This window comes from Pomacea canaliculata, linkage group LG8 (assembly GCF_003073045.1).
Source record: "Pomacea canaliculata isolate SZHN2017 linkage group LG8, ASM307304v1, whole genome shotgun sequence".
NCBI classification, from domain to species: domain Eukaryota; kingdom Metazoa; phylum Mollusca; class Gastropoda; order Architaenioglossa; family Ampullariidae; genus Pomacea; species Pomacea canaliculata.
The window spans coordinates 28810011-28821832 of record NC_037597.1 but is presented as its reverse complement, the minus strand read 5'-3'; the positions used below and the strand labels follow the sequence as shown (position 1 = coordinate 28821832).

General features: G+C 39.7%; 1 protein-coding gene across 3 annotated transcripts; it reads left to right on the top strand.

Annotated features, from left to right (window-relative positions):
• Positions 1-926: 926 nt before the first annotated feature.
• LOC112569904 (thiosulfate sulfurtransferase-like) lies at positions 927-11751 on the top strand. Of its 3 annotated transcripts, none has more exons than XM_025247977.1 (8): positions 927-1311; positions 1744-1941; positions 3312-3513; positions 4818-4913; positions 5451-5592; positions 6834-6923; positions 7611-7735; positions 10318-11751. In XM_025247977.1, the coding sequence occupies exons 2-8, from the start codon at positions 1784-1786 to the stop codon at positions 10372-10374; spliced, it is 870 nt and encodes a 289-aa protein (XP_025103762.1). In that variant the 5' UTR covers positions 927-1311; positions 1744-1783; the 3' UTR covers positions 10375-11751. The 3 variants fall into 3 exon arrangements, with proteins under 3 accessions (XP_025103762.1, XP_025103759.1, XP_025103760.1); XM_025247974.1 differs by lacking the exon at positions 5451-5592 and adding an exon at positions 5263-5404 and having other exon boundaries at positions 934-1311; XM_025247975.1 differs by lacking the exons at positions 927-1311; positions 5451-5592 and adding exons at positions 1342-1620; positions 5263-5404.
• Positions 11752-11822: the final 71 nt, after the last annotated feature.

Genomic DNA, 11822 nt, shown 5'->3' with positions numbered 1-11822 from the left:
CAACTATAGGGCTATATCACGGCAACAAATGTAATTTTAAATTTAAAGGTCTCGGGGTAAATCTTCTCAAGTCATGTACGTATCTTTAAAAACAAATCAACATAGTAAGTGAACAAGGTGTAAAAGAAAAAATGAAGTGTAAGAAGGGTGGTGAAGCCCAAAAAGGCCACCAACACACTAGAAATCAAGAAAGAACTATCAGAATGTAAAAAAAAAAAAAAACAACCTTAAATTTGATGATAGAGTCGATCCTATCCTTTTTAAAAAGGTAAAGACTGCTGCCGATGGGGCGGACCTAACTAAGACAAATAAAGAATTTTCTGCAAAAAACTGTCGACGGATAGTCTGGAGCTCTGGACAGATAATCAAGAAGTGTAAAACATTAAAATTTCCCTTACACCAGGGGCAACCTGGTGGTAGCTCACCTCGCAAGAGGTATCCTTGCCTGGCATAGGTGTGTCCTGTCTTTAGTCTTGTAAGAACCACCTCCTCCCGCCTTGTCGCCTTGTAGTGTGGCACAAAGGTGGGCGGTCGGAAAGACAGGGAAGAGTGGTGAATAATTTGTTTTGACTAAAAGTGTTCCCGTTGGCGTTGCCATAAGGTCAGAATGTGACATTTACAGGTCAAACATAGACAATGACATCAAACATCTTCACAGCGTTAAAGTTCAATATATTTTGGTATCACATTGTTAATGAGGTCGCCACAGATAGCGTGTACCAAGTGCATGGTGTGTTAGTTTATTGGTGGTATGTAATTGCTCACGTAACAGCGTTATAGTTCAATATATTTTGGTATCACATTATTGAGGCCGCCACAGACAGCGTGTACCAAGGGAGATAAACTCCAAACAACGATCAAAAGCTTCTCTCCCTTGAGTAGTCGCTCGTCGACAGTCCACTCCAGGGGAATGAATGTTAGGTTTATAGCCAGCGAAATGTGCAGGTCTCTCTCTCTCTGTAACACACAACACACACACACCGACACAGATACACATGTGCGTGGGTACACACACACACGCAATGGGGAAGGAAGAGAATGTGATTTGTTTCCACGAGGATCGTGTGGGGGATTGTATGGCGGTGTAATTTTGTAAGTGTAGCAACTGTTTTCGCCGTTTTGATCAACCGTTTGTATGCCACGAAGGAGAGCGACTCACCGAGTGTGCTAAGAGACGATCGAGAAGCCAATTGTCGCACAATGACAGGAACCGTGCTGTGACCTCAAGTGACCCACACGCATGCGCACAGCCCCTGTTGTGGCACGTTGTGAACTTGTATACAGAGGTCAGGCAATGTTCACCTCACACGGGTAACCAGCGTTTTACATTCACGAATGCATTTAGAAGTGTGCATGTATGTTCGTTTATGCATGGCGCAGAGGAAAATGTGAGGGAGGGGTGTCTGGGAACGTGTGGTAGCATTACTAAGGGCCTTCCTGTCCAGCAACACCTTGTACTAGTTACACCTTTGGCGGCTTAGTTTTGCGATGAGAAGAAACATTTGCTTGCTAAAGATTTTATGGCAAACCAACGCATAAGTGTTTTTGGCCATAGCTAGGACTAGTGGAGTGGCACTGCATATTTCGCCAAGCTGTGGCTGATTAAAACAACCATCATCTGTTAGTATTATATTTTTCATTGTATCACACCAATTCTGTTTTATAGTCATAGCATTCAATCATGTTTTCTCAGCATCAGTTATCTCTATCTAGGCATTCATTTTGAAACTTTTTGCATGACAGTGCTTATTAGAAACAAGTACACCAAAAAGCTTCAGCAGAAATGACCATAGCACGTCTGGGGACACTGGTGACCACTCACTGGCTACGTGACCAACTACTGGCACTGACAGCAGGTTCCAAGAAACGACCTCTTCGAGTGCTGGATGCCTCTGCCTCACCTGATCCTCAGGTGGATGGATACAAAGAGTTCTACATGGAGTAAGGACTTATCCAGATCCCCAAGCGGTCTGGTCTTTAGTCATGTATCTTCAGGTCACTGCTTATGCATATTAAGTTCACTACTTATGTACCTTCAGGTTTATTTTATATATTTTCAGGTGTATTTTATGTATCTGGTTAAATATCTTAGGTCTCTTTACAGTGGCATAGGAAGATGTTTGGCTTTTGTGTGTGTGTGTTTTGGGGTGGGGGTTACAAACTCTATGCTAATAGTGAATGACTAAGCAACACAATATTTTTTAGGGGGAAGCTGCCATTGCTTTATAGTTATGCATCTTCAAATCAGTGTGTAGTTATGTATATTCAGATCACTACTTATGTATTTTCAGGTCTCTAGTTATGTATTTTCAGGTCAATATATCTGCAGTGATTGAAACTTTGTGTTGCCTGCCATTTGCAAGGAGAGCTAATTAGTGAGTAAATAATGAGTGAGACAGCAAAGGGATTATGCAGAAGGAATATTTGATAATGCACAGTGTAATGGCGTCAGATAACATATCTGTGGACACGATCTTCTGGTTTCGGAATAACTGCCTGAAATACTCAGAATCAATTAAAAGTTTATAGCTCTTACAGTTAATCATCTATAGGTATGCAGCCTATAAAGTAGCCATACATCCCAAGATGCTTTTAGTCATGCCATAGTAAGGCTGTGATATAAACTCCAAAACTGTGGATTATCTTCCAATTTTCGAAGTCTGCTCCTATTTGTGAAAAAAGAAGTACTGCTGAGTTATCTTTACTTCCCATTTCTAGTGAAGGCGTTAGAGAATTTTTATTTGTAAGGGAAAAGAATAGTGAATAGCTTCTAAAAGTTGTAAATAAGGGTAAGTTAAGGGGATAACTTGAGACATTGAATTAGAAATATGGCTGATGCAAATATATTTTTAGTCATGCTGCACCAAGTATTCTCTGTTGGGGTTGCATATCTGGCACTGTCAATGATAATGTTTTGTGTGGTGTGGCATTACACACCTGACTGCATGACAAAGTTTAGTGTGACTATATATTATTTGTGCCACTTGACACAGGTAACAGACTTTTGTGCTTACCTGATGGCTGGAGCAGTAATTGTTCTGTTCAGTTTTCTGTTTGGTACTAAACAGCTATTTCTCTATGCCTGACTCTTAAAGCTTGTACTACCTCAAACTTTTAGTTTCTCTAAAGTTCGTCGGACATATTCTGGCGGTGTTTGCGAATCCTCAGTGACAATCAGCATTTCAGTCTAATAGCTTGTGGCATATTACGTTTAACACATGCCATAATTTATGTCACATCAGTAATGCTGTACTTATACTCCTTCATGCATCTAGCATCCCATAAACGCTGTTCTTTATGTCTATTTATAGATCCCACATTCCTGAGGCAGTTTACTTCAGTCTTCATGGCTTGTGTCCAGCCTCTCCAACATCACTCCACAAGTATCCCATACCAGATTCCAACCGATTCCAGGATTACGTGGAAGGTCTTGGGATTTGTAACAACACACATGTTGTGACCTATGATAGGTCCAACACAGCCTTTGCTCTCAAAACATGGTGGCTTTTTCGGGTATGAGCTATTTGCACTAACCCATTTGTGCACATGTACATGTGTGTATGTGTGTGTCTGGGGGAGCAAATAGCCGAGTGGTTAAAGTGCTGGCACTCAAACAGAAAGGTGTGCTGCTTTGATACCTGTGTAGCACAGTCCATTCTCACCAGTCAACCCAGCTGGTTGGAATAAGTGCTGACTCCAAAGAGGGCTGGGGAAGGTAAGGCAATGAGGGAGATGAGATGGGCATTGCCCTCACTTTCAGCTGGCTTTGAGAAAAGTGAGTCTCTAACACCTCACTCTCTAACAATCTGAAAAAGCTCATGGGACGACCTTTACATTTTTGCTTGTGTGCAAGCATTTGTGATGAGCTTATGCTCACTAGTGGTCACTTTCTTTCCGCTTCTGATACGATGATTTTAACCACGCTGTCAACGACATCTTGGAAATAGGTTAATGAAACTCTTCCCGGTAAGGGAAAAATCTCAGTGCAAGGGAAGTTACTCTCACTTTGCAGCAGACGACAACAATAGATTGGGCTACGATGTCAGACACTACACTTACCCAATTTTGTATCTGTCCTTCGCCCAAATTTGAAGGGGTCCCCTGGGACCCCATTGACGAAAATTGAAGGGGTCCTCCGAACTTTAATGCGTACTGTACGCAATTTTTTTGCGTAAGCAGAAGCCCTGCCATTGAGTGTAATCAGAATGTCTTATTGACTATAAATAGTAGTATAATCAGATTGTCTTATGGACACATGGACTGTAACAAGACTGAATAATACCATAATCAGACTTTTTATGGACTATAAATACCAAAGACTGTAATCACACTCTGAATACCATAGAGGGTAACCAGTAGTTATCAATACCATAGTCTCTAATCTGATTGTCTCATAGACTATGAATACCAGCAATTAATCAGTCTTAATGTAATCAGTCTTAAAGGCTATGAATACCATAGAATGTAGTCAGACTAACTGACTCTGATAGAAACATTAATTACTGTATGCGAGGAGCCAGTAGCATACATGATATATATACCACAGAGACTTTCCACGGTGACATATTGTCTTGCTGATCATGATAAAAGCATTACCATACCATGTGCAAGAAGTGTGTAAAACTCAAGATAAATATATATATATATGTTCATAAACATTTAAATATCACAGAGAATTACTGCAGTGACATACTGTCTTACTGATCATGACAAAAGCCTTACCATACTATATGCTAGAAATCAGCTGTGTGTAGGAAGAATGCAACTTTGGGAGAAAAGCCAAGGATTCTTGTCACACCTGTCTGTATTTATTTCAGTTGTTTGGCCATGAAAAGGTGTCAGTACTAGATGGAGGGTTTAGAAAATGGCTACTTGATGGCTATGATGTGACTGTAGAAGTACCTAAAGTTGAGGTGAGTGAAGCAGTTGTTTTTACAGTTTAATCTTATGCCTGTTACTTTGCCTCACATTCTAGTTTGTGGCTACATTTCATACACAACTTCACATTCTAGTTTGTGGCTACATTTCATACACAACTTATTGTCTGATGTCGTTGGGCCTTTAGCTTAGTTTATCATCACGTTTTCAATGGAAGGGCAGAGATATCTCAAGTTCAAGGCTAATAATCAGAAACAAAGATCTAGTGGCAGAATAGAATTAGGGTTTTGCTAAGTAAGTCTAGAAGAGAATACTATAGAATGTGAGAGATCTGTACATCATGATGGGAAATCATATTGCTATATTTGTTAATCTGTGTTGCAGCGGTCCAATTTTAATCCTTCCTTTAATGCACAACTTGTACGAGACTTTGAGGCCATGGCACACAACCTTAAGGCCAAGTCCTGGCAAGTTGCTGATGCAAGAGAGCCTGAGGAGTTCTTTGGAACTGAAGCTTCTGGCACAGGTAAACTAATTGAGCTTTATCTAGCTCTTGCTTTTTCTTGTTCCAGAGAAAATCATTCCAGTCCACATACATCTCTGGCCTAGTGCGGCACTTCGAGGATATGCAGAAAAACCTGACCAGCAAAGCTGAACAAGTTGTGGACTCAAGGACACCACAGGTTTTCTTTACTTCTGATGACCTTCAACCAGGTAAACCTCTGTAAAAGGAGAAAGGCAAAAGGTAAAGGTTCATGCTTTAGTGATGATGAACCATAAGCTAGAGCTTGGCATGTAGAAGATAAACCTTATTCACTGCTCAGTGGGCAGAAGGAGTTTTTCCTTCACCGGCCCTAGTAAGCTTACAACCTGCAGTCTTTGTCTCCAAGCTGAACCTACTACGCACTTGACTGGAGAGTTCCCTCTTTCACAATGTAGACTTTATACCAGGTGCCATTAAGCACATGACTGGCAACATCTGTCACAATGTAGACGGGTGATAGGTATACCAGGTGCCAGGTGCACCAGATGCAAGAGCAACAACAGAAAAATAGAAAAATGAGTGCGGTGTTCTTTTAGATTTGGCCAGGTGACTATATTTGTTTCAGATTGCTTATTCAGAAAGATACAATTAGAAAAGCCATATTATTAAAATAATACTGGTATACCATTAAAAATAAAATATTGTAGCACCAAAAACAATCTGGACACAACAGATATAGCTTTTTAGACAGAATGTAGGATAATAAGGCAACAAGTTTACAGTGCCTACTTTGCTATATTTTGGCATACTTTTGGTCTATTTCGCATGATCATGGATGATAGGAGATGCAAGCCTGTTACATGCATATAGTTCATACTTTGACAGCTTGCATGTTTGCTGTATGATGGGCTATATGTATATAGTTCATACTTTGAGAGCTGACCCATTTGCTGTATGATGTGGACTGGGAATGAGATGCTGAAGCATGCAGGCAGACCTGCATCAAAACCTTTTAATACAAGATAAACATGCAGCAACTTGCAACATGTCAAACACTGTGCAGCTGTAATCATGATGAAAACATGTGAGAACTTGCAACATGTCAACCATCGAGAGTGTTTCCAGAATGCAGCCATCACTTTCTTGCAGTCTCATACAGCAACACTTAGAGACCACTGCCACTCAGCAGTCATTGCTTGTGTCAGCCATGGTGGTAGCAAAAACACTAACAACTGGTCACTTGTATCAGCCATACAAAACTTGAAAATAAAGCAATGGTGCTGTCCTTTTTACACTTGCTGCACGACAGATGAACATGTTGTTGAAGCTCCCTGTACATGTACAATATACCCACTGACTTTTGGTGTCATTGTTGGTGTTGATGTCATTTATCATCCATTTAGCACTAGTTTGCTGTTGCTTACTTTGCCCTTGACACTGACGTAATGCAGCTTTGTTTTCTATGTTAAAGGGGGCCACATTCCTGGGGCATGCAACATTCCATATTCTACGCTCTTTGAGGATAAAGGAACTTTCAAACCTCCACAAGAACTGAAGAAGTGTATGTTATTGAGCTTTATAATTTAGGAGACATTGTTGCTCTTGGGCAACTTAATTATTGATGAGAAAACTGTGATTTTGAAAGGCTCAAAAATGTAGAGGAAGCATTTTGCAGAAGTCATCGTTATTGCTGTTGTACTTTTGCTTATGTATGTTGTGCATGATACTGCAGCTGATAACACAGAGTATGGAATGGTAACTGTTGGCCACCTGATATATTTCTAGTTTTATTCCATACACTTCAGTTCTGACCCACAGATTTCTAGTTCTGTCAAGCAACTTTCTAGATCTATCTGATAGGTTTTTACTTTTAACTTTTGGGGGTTGGGTAGGCAGGTTAATGTGTTAATTATGTGCTTAAATATGTGTGTGAGAGTAAATGAGTGACAGAGTGAGAATGATGCCAGTATATATTTGGATGTCAGGGTGGGTAAGAGATTTTTTAATAGGTCCATAGGAAAATTTCTATGTGCTTAAGTCTTAAATGAGACCCACAACCAACATACTTTTATACAGATATGTACCTATGCATGCACAAACTGATGAATTCGAAAGAAAAGGTGCGGTGTTTAGAGGTGACCAAGGGGAAGTTTGGGTCATGCCAGCAGTAAAGGTAATGGGATCATAAGAAGAGTAGGAAAAAATGTAAGTTTTGTTTTACAAATTGATAAAGTTTGTATTGTTGCAGTGTTTGATGCTGAAAATATTGACCTGGGAAAACCACTGGTGGCAACCTGTCAGACAGCTATGACTGCTTGTGGCATAGCTGCTGCAGCTCATCTGCTGGGTAAAGAGATGGTGCCTGTCTACAATGTAAGTATCAGTTAAGACGTATAGCTGGTACAGAGACTACAATGTCTACAATGTCCATGTGAGATAGGTAGGACATAGACTTGGTACAGAGATGGTGCCTGTCTACAGTGTGTCAGGTAGGTAGGACATTCATTGGGTAAAGATATAGTGTATATCTACCGTGTTAAGTTTAAATATTAAAGCACCAGACTTTTCAAAGATATTTATCAAAAAGGCTATCAAGGTAGATGAACAAGGCTTTGTGCTACCATATGCACACAAATCTCATAAGTATCAGATTCATCATCTGAAATCAGTGCTAACCCAGGACAATAGTCAAAGGCTAAATGTAAACGTAAATGAGGAGAGGACAAAGAAATGAGATTTATGCAATGAAACAGAAATCAAGACCAATGGTAGAGCTGAAGCCACGTGTTAATTAGGAGTATCCATGGACATTCATAACATCATTCTAGATCTTCAGCTTCTAAACTACAATTAAAAGCAGAATATGATGGGCAATTATCAGTGATGTACATGTCATTGGAGATTTGTTTTTAACAAACACAGAGCTACACTTATATCAAGGACTCACCTAGCACAAGTGCATACACTATGTCCACACCTGTTTTTTCACACAACAAAACAAATATCTGCTTGTGCTTCAGCCCCCCAAAAATAAATTTTGTGTTTCTTCTTTCTCTTTTCTTAATTAAGTTAGCAATAACACAGAATTTACATAAGCAAAATTTGGTCATAATTTATGAAGAAATCACCTCTTATACATAACTAGTTCACAGGTAATCTTCCTTTCAACTCTTTGCTTTGTTTTCATACACAATAATTCTTATACCTCTACTGTCCAAATATTGATATATAAACACATTTCTAAGTGGTTGCTTACAAAAACAGCTTCACCAACAACCGTTAACTCTCTTCAGCCAATGACACTGTCATCCACACAGCCATCCAGTCAAATGCTATTCACTGTTCTTTTGTAGATGTCAGATACATCTAAGATCAGTTTGTGGCTATGTACACAGTTGCTACTTCATTCTCAAATTATACACCAACAGATCTATGACAGTTTTAAGCTTATTGTAAAATCTGGCCAACTTAGTTAATGCCGGATCACAAAGTGTTCAGGATGAAGGAACTAGTCCATGAAATTCAAATTAGTCCATGTGTAATTGGAGTATTAGAACTAGGAGTTACTTCCACCATCTACACACACACAGGGGGAAACACACCATCACATACTACTTACCAGTAGTGACGTGGGAGAAGAACTTCACAGTGTATGACCATATAGAAGGGAGTCACTAGGGTCCCCACAAAGGCATCTACACAGATTTATAAGCAGAATACCATAGGTTGAAAGTCACTTCATAGAGTTTGCTCACCAACTGTGGGGAAGCTGTACCTCCTACGGAAACTCAGATCTTTCTCTGTCAGCTCTGTAATCCTCACTCAGTTCTATCAATCCTTCATTGAAAGTGTCATCACTTTTTCTTTCATCTCTTGGTTCCACAGCCTCTCTCTAGGGAACACTCTTGTCTCCCTTGTTAATATATGTTCCAAGATCACTGGAACCAGGAAGAAGGAAATGGCAGCCTTTTGTCATCAGCAAATCCTCAGGAAGGCATCATGCATCCTCTCTATTTCCGATTGTGTGTTGGCATGTGAGTTCTCACTCATGCAATCTGGCTGTAGGTAATCAATGCCTGTATTCAGAACCAATCGTCTCTGGAACTCATTCATTCCACGTGCCAATCACTTGATAAACTCTATTAGCCATCATCTTGAGGTGGCCTGGGGTAACTGTATCTGCTGTTAGGAATACGTGTGTGTGTGTGCGCGAGCAAGAGACAACTATTTCAACTTGTACATTTATATTATCTCTTTTATATCATGTACATGTGTAGATTATTGCTTGTTCAAGCACTGTCTTGAATTCCCCCTGGGGATCATTCAAGCTGAATTGTATTGCTGCTCACACAAAGTGCACTTGGCACTGTCCAATGGCTCTCAGATGTCTGCTAGAGGAAGCTGAGATGATCCAGATTCTCCCCCCCCCAAAAAAAAAAACAACCCAAAACAAACAACAGGTAACTTCTATAATTCCTGGTTTATCACTTAAATAGCCTGTGCTTGTGAAGAGGAACAAAAAGTGTTTTCTCTTACAGTGACAAACATTGGGGCAGTTTTGCTGCATACAATTTGTTACAGAGTTGCTTTCCAAAATTCTAGGTAAACGTATAGATAAAATTCACCAAACACAGTTATATAAAGCATAAAATACAGAATTGAAATTGGTTACAAAGTCACCTTGACAAGGTAAGGCAAGGTCTGCTATTGGATTCCCAGTGTACACATAGCGCCGATGTGTTACTTCTGTCAAGGATTACTTCGGAATGCCACAACAGTCTTCCACGTTTAAATGTGCGTGATGAGCTCTCCTGAGCACCTGCATGGGTTTCATGTATACACGTGCTGCCGTTAGCTCTCACACAGTGCAAAACACATCATCATACATGCATACATATCCAAAGGTGATAACACCGGTCTTGGACAAGTGTATGTTTCCTGCCTGTTTTTTCTAGGGTGCCTTCCGAGAATGGAGCCAGCGTGCAGAACCCCATCAGATAGTGACAGACTAATGGTAGTCTCATCTCAGTCCAAGCACTTACTCTCTAGGAGGCGGCATTTGCTGCTGGAGACAGGAAGTGATGTGTGTGAATGGATGCATGCACATGTACTTGTTTTGTGTAAGTCATAATCCTGTAGTTTCTAAGCCCTGAGAATACTAAATGTGTGGCTGTAACATTTTGCTATCTTTTGTACATCTATCACAGATACTGGTGTAGACATAGACGCCTGGACATTTGCATGTTCTTTTCTTCACAAAACAACTCTGTCTCTTTAGTAGGTCTGTATACATTTAATGATATTAACTAAATTTAACTGCCTCTTAGCGTCAGAGGTACACAAAATGGTGCAGCCTCTGGGGAAGAGCGACCACAACATACTCCAGGACAAAATCAAACACGTCCAACTAACTCACAAAACCACAAAAAAACCCTCTTCAAGTACTCCAGGGCATCTGCAAGAGCCAGATACAGTCCATCTCCCAGCCCTCGATTCCATGGCCCATCTCCTGGCCCCGTAGACTGGGCCTATTGACAGTTTAAAAAAAAATTGTATTAGTAATTATATCTTTAAAAGAATGCGTGGAAAATTCAAAATACTAAAAAATCCCAAATACTCATAAAAATGAACTTCGCATGAAATGTGTACCTGACTGTAGACATCAATAGCCCTGCTCTGCATGTACATTTGTACATCTACATAAGTTGTAAGTACTGCTCACTCTACTGGAAATGTACATCACTGCAGGCTGTCAGTTCTTATTTTGAGAATCTACCATTTATTGACAGTTTTTACTATTTTCCATACCACTCTCTAGTGGAGTCCTGTCTCACCCAATACCTGCAATAACTAAAATATATACATGAAACAGATTTCTTGATATATTGTAAGCCCTCTCACAACAGTATTTCCCAGTGATAGGCATAGTAATATACCGACAATAACATGCAGCCTCTACTAAATAACCAGTAACATGCAGCCCACAACTGGGGCCCCTGCTACAGCTAATGGGTACAGGGGAAAATACAGTATATTGATCTGATGGATTATTTTATCATTTATAATTATAAATGTATTCTGATGGATTAGGTTATCATTTATAATTATAAAATGTATTAATCTGATGGATTAAGATATAATCTTGTTTATCTCAGAGTGCAATTTGGGGATTAGGTTTTCATTTTACTTTTAAACTGCTTGTTGCAAATTTTATCGTAGCAGAGCCCTACACTTATATTAATAAGGGCTAATCTGGAGTTGATAGCTTAGTAACAAGATTTGTAAATTGATGCAAATTAGATTTTTGTGTGCTCATGGCTTACATGGTTATCACTGTTGGAAGAATTTGTGGAAATGTTTAATGGCTGGAATAAAAGTATTGCCAGGTTTGGTGTGCTCATGTGCATGTTTCCCGTATTTTTGTATATAAAGTGTAAGAAGACTACACTATAGAACAAGC

Coding starts and splice junctions, on each gene's coding strand:
- LOC112569904 (XM_025247977.1), top strand. CDS start 1,784: ATGACCATAGCACGTCTGGGGACACTGGTGACCACTCACTGGCTACGT. Junction 4,914..5,450: donor TAGAAGTACCTAAAGTTGAG/GTGAGTGAAGCA, acceptor TTCTTGTTCCAG/AGAAAATCATTCCAGTCCAC. Junction 6,924..7,610: donor TCCACAAGAACTGAAGAAGT/GTATGTTATTGA, acceptor GTATTGTTGCAG/TGTTTGATGCTGAAAATATT.